At 51.5% G+C, this 14,726-nt stretch overlaps 1 protein-coding gene across 1 annotated transcript in view; it reads left to right on the top strand.

Annotated features, from left to right (window-relative positions):
• Nucleotides 1–6,978, top strand: part of LOC126995353 (uncharacterized) — a 55,643-nt gene extending 48,665 nt beyond the window's left edge. Inside the window, exons 5-6 of the mRNA XM_050854831.1 lie at nt 3,149–3,383; nt 6,829–6,978. Coding sequence (XP_050710788.1) covers nt 3,149–3,383; nt 6,829–6,949 — 356 coding nt within the window. The 3' untranslated portion in view covers nt 6,950–6,978. The remainder of the gene's footprint in view (nt 1–3,148; nt 3,384–6,828) is intronic.
• Nucleotides 6,979–14,726: the final 7,748 nt, after the last annotated feature.

Below are 14,726 nucleotides of genomic sequence, written 5' to 3'. Positions count from 1 at the left end.
TTTTCTCTTTTTCTTTTTCTGTGTAGTTCTGTGTGTAGTCTTTCTTTCTTCATTTTCTCTTTTTCTTTATGTCGATATTTGTATTTGTTTCTCAGCTTCCTAGTTTATGAATAAGTTTGTTTTTAGTTCTCCCTCCTTATCTCTTCGTTCATCTGTTTCTGTCTCGTCTCTTATCTTCCCCCTCTCTATCTCAATCTTAATCGTTTTTCATATTATTTCCTGTTTAATTAAGCCTCTCTCTATCTATATCTATTTATCCAGCTCTCTGTGTTTATCCATTCTCTCTCTCTCTCTCTCTCTCTCTCTCTCTCTCTCTCTCTCTCTCTCTCTCTCTCTCTCTCTCTCTCTCTCTCTCTCTCTCTCTCTCTCTCTCTCTCTCTCTCTCTCTCTCTCTCTCTCTAATCCTTCCAATCGGGGCTCCTAATGAACTTTCCAATGCCTCTCCAGGTGACCTCAAGTGTCTTCTTACGATATGAAGCTTTCACCCCAAGTCATGAATTCCTCGCTAGTCTCCCCTCGGCTTTCTCTCTCTCTCTCTCTCTCTCTCTCTCTCTCTCGCTGGTTGGTTCGCTTGTTCTCTATCTCTTTCTCTAATCGTGTCTCACAGTTCGCTTTGTTTCCTGTTTCTATATTTGCTTCATGTCTGTTTGTCTTCTGTTTCTGCATGGTCCTGTCTGCTCTATTATTTTTTTTTGTACTCTGTGTGTATATACTAATTTGTATGTATTAGGTCTGTAACGGGCTTCATGTCTATATCTGTCTGTCATTCTATTTTGAGTTAAGAGTATATCTGTGTCCTTGTTGGTTATTGTTTTTTTTTTCATCGTATAGTGTTGATCTCTGTTTGTCTGCATTTACGTCAGTCTGTCTCGCTGCCTCTTTCTTTACGTTTATTAGCGTCTGTACGTTGCTGTTTATCTGTATGTCTGTATCTGTTTCTAATATTGTCGGTACGCACTCTCTCTCTATATATGTGTCTATCTATCTATCTATCTATCTTTTCGTTCTCTCTCTCTCTCTCTCTCTCTCTCTCTCTCTCTCTCTCTCTCTCTCTCTCTCTCTCTCTCTCTCTCTCTCTCTCTCTCTCTCTCTCTCTCTCTCTCTCTCTCTCTCTCTCTCTCTCTTTGTCGCCGCTCCATGAAATTTCTCTCGTTTGCGGCAGAAGAGGAGGAGGAGGACGAGGAGGAGGGGGGAGAGGGGGGGCTAGTCTACCCACTGTCCTATACTTTCTCTCCTCCGGCGCGCCCTACATTGTGACCCATTGCCCTACAGTCTTGGCGAGGCGAGGCGGCAAACACACCTCCTCCACCTGGCCTATATTACCTGTGTGTGTGTGTCCGGGGGGGAGGAGGAGGAGGAGGAGGAAGAGGCAGCAGTCAGGCAGGAAGGAAGGAGGGAGGGCGGGAGACGGTGTATGTTTGGCTTGATGTGTGTATGTGCTTGTGTTTGTGTTTATGCATGTGTGTGTGTGTGTGTGTGTGTGTGTGTGTGTGTGTGTGTGTGTGTGTGTGTGTGTGTGTGTGTGTGTGTTGACCTCTATCTATCCACTTCTATCTGTATCGATCTATCTCTATCTTTATTATCTTTCCTCTGTCAGCTTTTTCTTTCATTTTTCCCTTCATTATTTTTGCCGTGTACCTAAATTAAGAACACTGAGGCCACGCGCAGCTGTACCATATGCTCCTAACTCCACCTGTGTATACCTTAATTACACCCAAAAGTCGTCCTCGTGGGAAGTCGCCAGGTGTCACTTCCCTTATCGGCCGTAGTGATACTTTTATAAGGAAGTTCCGTGTATGTGTGTGTGCGTGGCGGTGGAAGGTCAAGGGGACTGGCAACAAGTGGAGGAGATAGCGAGTGGGGTGTCGTGATGTCGCGCTGGTAATCTTGTCTCGGTATCGTCTGTGCTGCGTAATTGTTTGTTTGGGTGGGTGGTTGAGTGCGTGGGTGGGTGGGTTGGGGGGGTAATTGTTATATTGTCTCGTCTCGTCTGTGGTGTGAGTGTGTGTGTGTGTGTGTGTGTGTGTGTGTGTGTGTGTGTGTGTGTGTGTGTGGTAATCTTGTCTCTCTCGTCTGTGGTGTGTGTGGGGGTGGGGTGCGTGGGTGGATGGGTGTGGGTGTGTGGTGATCTTGTCTCTCTGTCTCGTCTGTGGTGTGAGTGTGTGTCTGTGTGTTTGTTTGGGTGGATGAGTGCGTGGGTGAGTGAGTGTGTATGTAGGTTCGTCGGTGCGTGGGTGGGGGGGCAATGTTTCGTCTTGTAAGGGCAATTGTTATCCCTCAACAGTAATTTCCTTTCCATGTCCCTACATTTCCTTAGTCATCCCAAATTTCACCTTCTCTCTCTCTCTCTCTCTCTCTCTCTCTCTCTCTCTCTCTCTCTCTCTCTCTCTCTCTCTCGATCTCTCTCTCTGACTCTCTCTCTCTCTCTCTCTCTCTCTCTCTCTCTCTCTCTCTCTCTCTCTCTCTCTCTCTCTCTCTCTCTCTCTCTCTCTCTCTCTCTCTCTCTCTCTCTCTCTCTCTCTCTCTCTCTCTCTCTCTCTCTCTCTCTCTCTCTCTCTCTCTCTCTCTCTCTCTCTCTCTCTCTCTCTCTCTCTCTCTCTCTCTCTCTCTCTCTCTCTCTCTCTCTCTCTCTCTCTCTCTCTCTCTCTCTCTCTCTCTCTCTCTCTCTCTCTCTCTTTTCCACCTGTTCTCTTTCGTACTGTCCTTTTTTTATCTTTTCCGGAACCATTTCTAACTTTTCCGTCTCAATGCGTTTCTCTCAGGTACTTTTCCGTCACTTCTCTAACTCTGTCGCCTCTTTCTCCTGCCTTCCTCTTCATTAATCATCCCCCGCTTAGGTTTATTCATCAACCATCCCTCGCTCAGCTTTAATTTTCCTCTCCCTTTCTCTTTATGCTGCCCTGCTTCATTTCCTGCTTCTCGTTTTCCTTCCTCCCATCTTCCCTTCACTTCATTGTCATTTTTTTCGTCTCCTCATGTCCCAGTCAACCCAAATCTCTATTCTCCCCTAACCTTTCTCCCCGTCACCATCCCACCGTGCACCCTCTCCTCCCCTCCCCCCACCCACACTACACCCCTGACGTCTCCCTCATCCACTCCCTCCCTCGCACATCCGCACATGCCGACACGCTGATTTCCTCTCCGTCAGCCACGTCAGCGCCGGCACGTCTCCCTCACAATCTCGCATTTAATCTATCTTCATGTGGACACAAAAATTATAGCGTCTCAAACAAGATACCCCAACGAGGCGATGACGTGGACGCCGCCGCCGCCGTCGCGTCCGCCCTCACGCCCCCCCGAGGAGAGGCATCCCTGAGGTACAACCGCGTGGGCGTAGGGAGGGGCGGAGGGCGGCGAAGGTGCGGCCAAAGTCACCCCTTTAGGTATGTGAGGGTGAGGTCAGAAAGGGGGAAGAAGGGGGAGGGAGATGAAAGGGTAGGGGGAAGAAGGGGGAGGGAGATGGAAGGGTAGGGGGAAGAAGGGGGAGGAAGGTAGTAGGTATAGGGTGAGGCTGAGAGGGGTGCGACATATATGGGTAAAGAGAAATGGTAAAGGGGGGTGCGGAGATAGATGGTGATGGAGATGGTGAGATAGGGAGGAAGGGAAGGGTTAGGAGAGGAACAGGGAGGTAATGACGAAGGAAAGGAAGGTAGAAGGGTAAGGAAAGAGATGGGTAAGTGAGATAGGCAGAGGAAGGAGGGAATGGGTTGGAAAAGGAAAATAGGGAAAAAGAAGGGTTAGAAAGGAAACAAGGGGAGCTTACGATAGAGAGGCGATAGGGGAAAGAAGTAAGGAAGGAGGGTAAAGAAAAGAACAGAGGAAGACTGAGAAAGGAAGGGGTGGATTAGAATAGTGTGTGTGTGTGTGTGTGTGTGTGTGTGTGTGTGTGTGTGTGTGTGTGTGTGTGTGTAAGCATGAATACTGTAGAAGGCGTGCTGTGGGCGTGGGCGTGAGGCGTGCACCTGTTAGCCACACTCGCAGGTGTTTGGGAGCAGCGACGACATACCACGACTCAAAGTAGACACGCCAGATATTGCAGGGAGTGAGTGAGAGAGGGAGAGAAGGAGGTCCGTGTGTGTGTGTGTGTGTGTGTGTGTGTGTGTGTGTGTGTGTGTGTGTGTGTGTGTGTGTGTGTGTGTGTGTGTGTGTGTGTGTGTGTGTGTGTGTGTGTGTGTGTCGCTAGATAAACACCGTGCAAGGCATCTTCCTGCTCGCGGCTGTAAATACTCGTCCTCCTCGGAGCTGTGTTTGTGAGGCCGCCGCGGATTGGTCACTCTTCACGCCGTCCGCCCTTGTGTGCCGCCCGGAGCTTCATGACCGACCCTCTTACCCCCCCCCCCCAGCTCCCCCCCACCCCCACATACACACACACGTTCTGGCAGCCTTGAGGAAGCATCTTAGCCCCCACCTCACCCCCCCCTTCCCCTCGCCATGCAACACCTGTGCTCACCTCACCTCACCTCGACACACTGACTTCTCGTTCGCAACACTTGTCAAACGCGGCACACTTGTGAAGGAGCTGAAGGACGGACGAACAGACAGACGGACCCTCGATCTCCACCCCCGCCTTGTCCAACACCTCGGCCACCTGCGTCTCTCTCTCATTCATTTTTTAATCAAGGAAGTGGGTTAGTCAGTCAGATACAAAGGGGGATAAGGAAAGCAAAAGGGGAGAGGAGATTGATGGTGTAAGGTTGTGAATTATTTATCTGATGTGCGTGTAATGCCTCTGCCAGCTCCCTTGCCCCCCTCCCCTCTCCCCCCCTCACTCCCTACGTGTGCCCCTCACCCCCTCCCTGGTCGTAGGTAAGGGTTGCGGGAGGGAAGGGAGAGAGGAACAGAGGAAGAAGTATCGCGAATTTAATCCTATGAGAGAGAGAGAGAGAGAGAGAGAGAGAGAGAGAGAGAGAGAGAGAGAGAGATAACGTTTTTTTTTACCTCTAGTTAATAGGTCGGAAAGTGCATTTAATGAGCTATATAAGGAGGGCAAGTGTATCTTCATTAAACACTCACTCAAATGTTGTTCATGCATGCGTCCATTGCCTTTGAGAATCCGTGTTCGTGACTCGCATGGATAAGTGTTCAGAAACATTAGTGACTTCTTTATATTTTGCTACAATGAGGGGGATCACCCACGGCAAGGCTGCAGCGGCGCCGTTCATCACCATTACAAGTGTCTGGCTGATACTAATTGCTTATAATAATAATTGATTACTCGTTTACTGACTTCTTGCACCGACTGATGACTATACTGATGCGTGCCTGCAGGTGGGCGGTGTTAGCAGGGGGTTGATTGCGATGCGGCCACCACTTAAATGCATAATATTAGCTCCGTCACCAGCTTAGATAAATGTCGTGAAGTTCGAAGGCATGCATCACAATTATGCTTCGTAGAAAAAAGTTGGTATATTCACGTGAAGGGTCTGGGGTAAGCGGGAAATGGCGAGGCTGCAGTCCTTGTGTGGTTATCCTTGTTATGCTCCTTTTTACAGCGCGAGGCTCCACTCCCCTTCCACCTGTTCCCCCTAAGCCCCGACCACCACCCACCCCGAACCCTCAAGCGGCGCCCTTGAGTGGGAGGTCAGCTTCGGTGTGCCGGCGACGCCCCGGACATCGTCAAACAGCAAGCGTCACATGACCTTCTGCCCCGTGGGACGCCGATGCCTAGAATAGTTTTCCCGCGTCGTGTACAGGATGCAGGCCGCCTTGCCTCGCCCCTCAAGACATGCTGGCCACGTCTTGTAGTCTGCCTGTGAGTCGCCTCGGAGGGAGCACTGAGGCGTTGAGGCGGACCGCTGCTCATGTGTGCCAAAAAGTCATGGACGGAGAGCGAATCCAATGGATGTCTTGGTCTTGTTTTCTCGCCGTGTCATACTTACCTCATTCCGTGCCTCGAACCTTGACCTATATATTCCCGCACGTCTTCCCGGCTTCCTGGACTAATCAGTCTTCGCCAGGCACCCCGCAGGCGCTGAAGAAACGTGGCCGGAGCGCCCTTGTCTTCCTCATAATATCCGTTGCTCCGGGTGTCCTTGGCGGCGGTGAAGGAAGTCCCATCTTTAGCTAAGTAGTGTCCCAAGCCCGCGCGCTGTTCTTGGCGGCAGAACAATCTGGAGCGTTAGAAAGGTGTTTGATGGGCTGCCTCATGACTCACACATGAACCCTTCCCCATCAGACTAATCGCAGCGCCGCCAGACAAAAAGTTCAGACACCTTTTCTTCCGTGGTCTGGTGCCGCCGCCGCCGCCCACGCGCCAGGCTCACCTGTGTTGTCTCGTCCCTCCTCGTCTTCCTTGTTCTCCCCCTCAGCCCTGGGAGGCGTTGTTTATGTCTTACTTCCTCTGCAAATGACGCGCAGGACCTATGCCTTTACTCGGTAATTGCATAATCAACGTCTGTCCTTCATTTTTACCTCGCATCTTTTTGCATCTTCTGTTGCGACAAGGCAGTGTCTCACCGACGCTTTCTTTGTTGTGGTTTTGTGTCAGCCGCAAGGACCATTAATCAGCGGGGGCGTGGGGGGGTTGGGGCGGGGGGACCGCGAGACCAGGATTGAACCACCTTTTTGTTTGTCTTTTCTCCACCTTTTTTATTTATCTTTTTTCGTTGAGTGTTTTAAGGGCCGGGCACAAGGTGAAAACTTGAAGGGAATATCAAAGGCGTGCATAACCAGGTTAGTGTGAAGACCGCGCGGCGGCGGGAGTGTGTCGCGGCGGAGCCTTGGCGGTGCCTCGGCTCTTCCTGAGTTTCTCTCTCGCCAAAGTTTGCTGTCCGTGCACCTTTGTGGCCTATTTTTCTGGCGATAAAACTGAGACAAATTCATTTACAGCCGCCGCACGGAAGGACGGGATCCGGCAGCCTTGTGTGCAGACGGCGGGGGCCAACGGCGATCACATCGGTGTAAGTCCGTTAACTACATCAATGACCTCGACGACGATATGTTGAAGTAAATAAGTCAATAAATATACAGATAATTATACATCATCTCCCATTACACATATATAAATTTAACATGTTCATGCTCGTGTAGAGTGAGAAGTGTAAAGTCTGGCCGGGCTTGGTGGCGTCGACCTCTCCGTCCGGGTAAACTTAATCCTCTTAAAGTATATTCCGTGTCCTTGAATCTATTGAGTGTCGAGCTCGACCTCGCTCTCCCGGTGCGTCTCACTCCTGAATTAATTGCGAGGATTCAGAAGAGGCGACGAGGAGCAGGAGGAGAAGGGGGAGGAGGAGGAGGAGCAGCAGGAGGAGGAGGAGGAGGAGGAGGAGGCTCTGATGTATTTATTGGCCTCAGCTGGCTGCTTCTCACTCCCTTATTCTTCGCCTTGTTAGAGTATCAGCTCATCCAGACACCACGCCCCCTCCCCCCTGCCCTTGTAACACCCTTCACCCTCCACACCTTCTCATCATCAACTTGCACCAGCCTGTCTTATATCCAACCCCTCACCGCCATGATGTCCCTGCTGCCCTCACCTGCCGGCGCCGCTCCGTCTCGTCCTCGCCTACCGCTGTTCTGCTGCATAGTGTCTCGTCACGTCTGCTCAGGTTCGGCTGGGTGGAGGTCACTCAGGCTTTCCGGGGCGTCCAGTTTTTCGCAGCGCATTTAGGTTGTGTTTTTAGGGCGGAAGTGAGGCGCACAGGTCGTCGTCTTCCCTGCTGGCGCGTTGACCTTCGCTAGGCTCCCGCGCGGCGCCCTGACGTAAAAAGCCTAACTGGCAGGACCTTCAGTTCGCTCGGCGCCCCGGGAACGAGGTCTTGTGACGTGTATTACCGTGTTTCGTCACCCTCAATCTGCGCCTTGACTCCGTGATTTGTCCCCGATGCTTAACATTTCCTGATGCTGCGGGTGCTGTACTTCTTCTCCCCTTCCTCCCTGCAGCCCCTCCCCCACCCCATCCCTGGTACCCCTTCCCCCACCCCCCTCCCTAGTACCCCTTCCCCCACCCCCCTCCCTGGTAACCCTTCCCCTACCCCCTCCCTGGTGCCCCTTCCCTTACCCCCTTCCCCTACTCCCCTCCCTGGTACCCCTTCCCCCACCCCTCCCCCAGCACCCAGCACCCTCCCGACACAAGGCTACGATGTGATTAACGTAATGAGTCTTGAGGGTACGGTGTAAATGAGTATAATTAACCTCTCAAGTTTAGGGTTTCATAGTGCAGGAAATCGAGGAGCAGCGGTGTAGTTAAGACATCGACCCCCTAAAAAATGGTCCGTACTTAACATAATGAACGATGGAGCCGCGGCGCAAACACTGTAATTAATGCTCAGGCGTCACACTTAATGGCGATAAAAACTACAGAACTGAGGAAAGGGAGGCGTGGGATGAGGGAAGGGAGGCGAAGGGAGAAAGAGAGGAAAGGGGGGAGGCGAAGGGAGAAGGAGAGGCGTGGGATGGGGGAAGGGAGGGAGGTGAAGAAAGAAGAGGGGGTGTGGGGAGGCGAAGGGAGAAGGAGAGGGAGTGAGATGAGGGAAGGGAAGGGAGGCGAAGGAAGGAGAGGAAAGGGTCAGGGTAGCGAGACCAACAAGACCTTCCTCCCTCCCTTCCTCCCTCGTCCGTGCCTGAGCGTTGCGGGGATGAGGCAGCTGGACTTCCTTCCTGCCCGCTTGTCCTCCCTCTCTCCCCATCCCTCCCTCCCTCCGCCGGCCGCCCATTCAGTTCAAGGACGTTCGGGTCGGTAAAGAAATAGTTCCATGTCATTATGCCATTGAGTTCCCTGTTCAGGCGGCGCGGACGAGGAGGAACAATGGGCGGCCGATGGATTGTGCTTGCCGGGTCTGACAGGCGACGCGAACACGACACGGCATCCATCCCCTCCCATCATGGTGAACGGGGGCAGAGAAGCGACCAACCCTCATTCTCTTATTCTTCTTTAGTATTGCTCATTACACAGAACCAAGACACCAATCCTCGTCCTCTTCCCTCGCAGACTCATACTTCTTTATTATCGCGTTCTGTCCTTTTTTATTACCTCACAAATTCCTTTTTTTTTATTGATGCTTACTCCAACACAGAAATAAGGTCAATTCCTCATCTTCTTGACCCACAAACTCTTCTTTTTAATATTTTTTTTTTTTACAGACAGACAAGTGAAGATTAATCATCATGTAATTTTACACGCTTCTTTGTCAATACTCCTCTTTGTATACGGAGAAGCGTCCAGTCCTCATTCTCTCAACTCGTAACTAGGATAAAAGCGATTTATCCTCATCCTCTTAAATCCACAAACTCTTTCTTCCTTATTACTTATTACGCAGAGAGAAAACCAATCTATCCTTATCCCGGTTATTTACTAACTCTTTATCGGTCCTATTGCTCACCTTCACCCTAATCCATTTTTATCTGTATTCCTCTATTACTAAATCGTTCTAAAGATCATATCCTTCTATTATCCCTATGACTCACCCGATTCTGCCGCCGTGCCTTCTCCTCCTCTTCCTCCTTCTCTTCCTGCCTCACCTGCAAAGTCAGTGACCTCGATGTCCCCTGGTCATGGCAAGGGGTCATCGCCAAGGCCACGCAGCCAGGAAGTGAAGGGATGATCAGGTCGCAGGGTCACCGTCCCGGGCGTGGCGGGGCCGAGAGAAGCAGGAAGAATGAGAGAGAGAGAGAGAGAGAGAGAGAGAGAGAGAGAGAGAGAGAGAGAGAGAGAGAGAGAGAGAGAGAGAGAAGAGAAGAGAAGAGAAGAGAGAGAGAAAAAAGACAAGAAGAGAAGACAAGAGAGAAAAAAGACAAGAAGAGAAGAAAAGAAAAGAGAAGAGAAGAGAGAAAAAAGAAAAGAAGAGAAGAGAAGAGAGAAAAAAAGACAAGAAGAGAAGAAAGAAAAGAGAAGAGAAGAGAGAAAAAAGAAAAGAAGAGAAGAGAAGAGAAAAAAGGAGAGAGAGAGAGAGAGAGAGAGAGAGAGAGAGAGAGAGAGAGAGAGAGAGAGAGAGAGAGAGAGAGAGAGAGAGAGAGAGAGAGAGTTGCGCCTTCCACCTGTGTTGATTAAATTTGCCGGGGTGGATGTTTATGTGAAGCCGCGTACCAAGTAATGAATGGAAATGTAAAATCGAAATATCTCGTTTTGTGCTCATGTATGTGTGTATAAGATCTATGTATGTTTGTGAGAGTAATGTATTTAAGTGTATGAATTGATGTATGTATGTGTATATGTATTATCTATGTATGTCTAAATGTCAATCAATTTATGCCTGTATGTGTGAATGTACGTATGTCCGTGATGTTTGTATCTATGTGTGTGTGTATTGGTGTACGTGCGAGTGTGCACACACACACACACACACACACACACAAACACACACACACACACACACACACACACACACACACACACACACACACACACACACACACACACACACACACACACACACACACACACACACACACACACACACACACACGAACACACACACACACACACACACACACACACACACACACACACACACACACACACACACACACACACACACACACACACGAACACACACACACCATCACAACCATTACAAGGAGTGCAAGTAACCGTGGAGAAGGTTGGCGATAAAACTGAAGTGTCTAAGGTCACACACACACACACACACACACACACACACACACACACACACACGCACACGCACACAGTTGATTAAAAAAAAAAGGGCTGTGAAAATGTATCGTGTTTATCAGATCCTTGCGTGTGTGTGTGTGTGTGTGTGTGTGTGTGTGTGTGTGTGTGTGTGTGTGTGTGTTGCATCCCGCGGCCTTGGTGTGCCCCAGTGTTCCGGAATAGATGAACTTCGTGGCATTTATGCAAGGACGTTGTGGGGGTCGAAATAAATAAATTAAACCGTGTGTGTGTGTGTGTGTGTGTGTGTGTGTGTGTGTGTGTGTGTGTGTGTGTGTGTGTGTGTGCCCCCTTGCTATTATTTGTAAGATGGGATTGAGAGTAGAACACGAACAGAGAGAGAGAGAGAGAGAATTACATAGAATTGCGTAGAAAATCAGACCACACAAACCCCATGGTCCATACTAGGTGGTCTGTCCTTAAACCTAAGTGAATCTACACTAATCAGATGGCTCCAAAACGTTACTTTTCTACTCTAGTTAATATTAGAGAGAGAGAGAGAGAGAGAGAGAGAGAGAGAGAGAGAGAGAGAGAGAGAGAGAGTAGGAATAAAACTCGTAGCATCCACAAAGAGCCGTGACAGCTTATCAACACTGCCTGGGCTCGAGTGCCGTTGAGGTGACGTGAGGCTGTGTGGGGACGGCCGCCCTTCCTCCTCTCGCCTTGCTCCGCCGCGCTGCGCCCTCCCAGCATGGCCCCGGAGCCACAGGGACGCCGTGGAGCCTCGATGTTGGTGATACGAGGTCCTTCCTGCCTGCCACCGCGCTCCATGAATCCCTAACTTAGGCTGAACTGGAAAAATCGCACATCGAAACACGGGGTTGGAGATGGAGGGCCTGAGAGAGCAAGTGGAGGGATGACGTCGGTATTGTCATATGCTTCCGCCTCTCACATCCACTATTACCAAAGGCCAAAAACATCAGTCGGGTTCTAATGCGTGGTATTTTAGGTTCATTGTATAGGGGAAGAGGAAAACTACCACCGGGGTCATAGATCTACCCCAGGAAATGCTCAAAACTCATATGAAAGCCTTGTCCAATATGTGAGCTTAGGCACCGAAATGTTGTAGAATATGACCCTCAGAGTGTGAAGGGAAAGGGTGAGGAGAGAAGTAGTGTGGAGGGAGAGGGTGAGGAGCGAGAGCGATGAATGGGGGCTGAGTGAGGCGTCCTGCGCTGCGCTTCCTGGTGCGCGAGAGGGCAAGAGGGTGAGGCTGGTGAGGCCGCTCCACCCCTGGCTCCACCGACCTCCCTTCTGAGTGGAGGACGCAACGGCACCTCCCTGCCTTCCTTTCTTTATTCATCCTCCCCCTCCTCCTGCCCCTTCCTCCTACATCCTCAGCGCCGTCCTTGGCCTCCCTGCCTCTTCCACCCTCGCACTAACACTGCGTATATACGCATCCCACGCTTGCACGACACGTCGCCCCTGATAAGGTGACCACGGAAAAAACTTGCCCCTCACGCCTCCCCCACACACCGCACATGCCCCCCACGTCCCTCGCCTCCCCTCGGGTTAGATACACGGGAGCTTAGGTTCAAAGGAGCTACCTTGTACAGGCCTACCGGCCTCTTGCAGACTCCTACGTTCTTATGTTCTTATGTTCCCCCACACGTCCCCACGCCCCTCACGCCGCGAGGGGAGTGTGCATGACTTGTGCCCGCAGCGGAGGAGTTACATCAACAAATAAAGCCTTGGGTGCTGAGAGGCAGCTGGGGCGAGCTTGAGAGGTGTTGGCTCACACACTCCTCGTAGCCACAAGTCAGCGGCGTTTCCCTAACCTTCACATGCACGGCGCAGCGCCTCGGCTGCAGTGACTCGGCACGGTTACTCTCTCCTGCTCGGCCGCGGCGCCAGTAATTTAGGTCGCGTTCTGCTGCAACATGAAGTGACCCACCAATGAGCGGCGCCGGCGGCCCCCCCTCAGGACGCCGTGACGCTTGCGGGCAGGCGGCGGGGAGGCTCACCAGGGGCGGCAGCTGGGAGGGCTGGGGCGGCGCTGGGGTGCAGAGGTGAGGGGGGACGAGGCGTGTTCATGGGCGGAGGGAGGGAGGGACTGGGAGGGGAAGTGCACCTAAATGCTCGCAGGTTCCGGCCACCGTAACCAACACGCGGCGAACACCTGGCGAGGCTGGCGATACAGGAACATTACATAACTCCTCTCTCTCTCTCTCTCTCTCTCTCTCTCTCTCTCTCTCTCTCTCAGTCCTTTTCCTCCGCCCTTCCTCTCGTGGTGTCCCTAAATAACCTCCAGACCCACACAGGCGACCCTCCTTTCCTCCTCCCTCTTGAACTCCTCCTTCCTTTCTTTCTTTCTCCTCCTCCTCCTCCTCCTCCTCCTCCTCCTCCTCCTCCTCCTCCTCCTCCTTTATGTCGTGCCATCTCCGTCCCTCACTGCTCATGTTTCTTCCTTCTCCATTTTCATACGATAGAATTCTGTCAAATATTTTCCTCCAAAAAGGTCGTCGAATATTTTTAACAACAAAGCTTTCGTTCGTGCCGGAGAAACTTGCGTCATCCCTCTAGTCATCTCCAGCGTTCTCCTCCTCCTCCTCCTCCTCCTCCTCCTCCTCCTCCTCCACTTCTCTGCTCTTTCTTTTCTTGGTTCCTTTCCCCTTCCGTTTTTTTTTTTCCAACCATTTTTTTTTCATAGGATTATACTCCCTCCATTCCCTTTCCTCCCGACGCTGCCAAGCTCTGAACATCTGCTGGTCTACTCCTCCGCCTCCTCCTGCTCGCCCTCCTCCTTCTCCTCCTCCTCCTCCTCCTCCTCCTCCTCCTCCTACCCTCGCAACACAAGCCCTGCGATATACCGACTTTCCCTCGCCAAATATGCTGCATCCTGTCATACAATATTTCGCCTTTAAAATCCCGCCTCTTTCCGCGCTGGAAGATGTTGTCCTCCTTTCCCTCCCCCCTGCAACTGCCGCTCATTCATCCTCTTATTTCCGAAGCCCGGCAAGCCTCCCTCCTCCTCCTCCCGCGCTCAGGCTCTCAAGGGAACGGCATTGAGCGCGACACATTCAAAATCGTCCTTGAAGTGGTGTGCATCCATTGCTTCCTACATTTGGCAAGTCCTCAGGTCACCGCCTCGCCTCCTCTTCCTCATTCAGACCGATCCTAACCTTCCGTAGCCTTCCTCCTTCTCTCTCTCCTTCTCCTCCTCGTCCTTCTCCATAACTCTACCGGCACTTCACGGTTCACGCCACTATCCTTCCTTCCTCCTCCTCCTCAATCTCTCTGTCCCTCTTTTTGGCTCCTCGCGTCTATTCCTGTCGTTCTCGTGCGTGTTTGAGGGTCGCCCGGTGTGGCCTGACGTGGGTACCGGACAAACACTTCGCTTTGCCTTTATTCCCTCATTCATCCGTCATCACGTCATCCATTAACCGCCACCCTGCTGCCTGTGACGCTATAACACACACACACACACACACACACACAGAAGACGCCTCGCTTTTGTGTATCGTCCTTTTCAAGTGTGCGTGTGTGTGTGTGTGTGTGTGTGTGTGTATGGAGGCCTGAACGCTGCCGATTCGAGGCTTGAAACACATTAGAGACGCAACATTAGAGAGAGAGAGAGAGAGAGAGAGAGAGAGAGAGAGAGAGAGAGAGAGAGAGAGAGAGAGAGAGAGAGAGAGAATGTGGAGGGGGGGGGTGAAGGAGTGGAGCAGAGTGAGCGTTGAGCTGATAACAGGGTGACGCGAGGAGGAGGGAGAGTGAGAAGAGGAACAAGAGGAGGAGGAGGAGGGCCGGAGGGTGAGTGACCTTGGCCAACATTACTCGCGGTGGGCTGAGGAGAGAGAGAGGGAGGGAGGGAGGGAGGGAAGAGGGGAAGGAGAAGAAGAGGAGCAGCGAATGTGTGAAGGTAGTCGGTGATTTACTATTATAGGTGTGGGATATAGCCGATGAGAGAGAGAGAGAGAGAGAGAGAGAGAGAGAGAGAGAGAGAGAGAGAGAGAGAGAGAGAGAGAGAGAGAGAGAATGTAATACACTGCTCTCCTTCAAGACTGGCGTAAGTAAGGCTTCTTGGTGGATTAGCGTTGCCTTGCAGAGAGACACAATCGCCTTGAGGTGGTGTGTGTGTGTGTGTGTGTGTGTGTGAGTGTGTGTGTGTGTGTGTGTG

Source organism: Eriocheir sinensis, chromosome 8 (genome assembly GCF_024679095.1).
Source record: "Eriocheir sinensis breed Jianghai 21 chromosome 8, ASM2467909v1, whole genome shotgun sequence".
Classification (NCBI taxonomy): domain Eukaryota; kingdom Metazoa; phylum Arthropoda; class Malacostraca; order Decapoda; family Varunidae; genus Eriocheir; species Eriocheir sinensis.
Note: the sequence above shows the minus strand (reverse complement) of the source record. Positions and strands in the feature narration are given on the sequence as shown.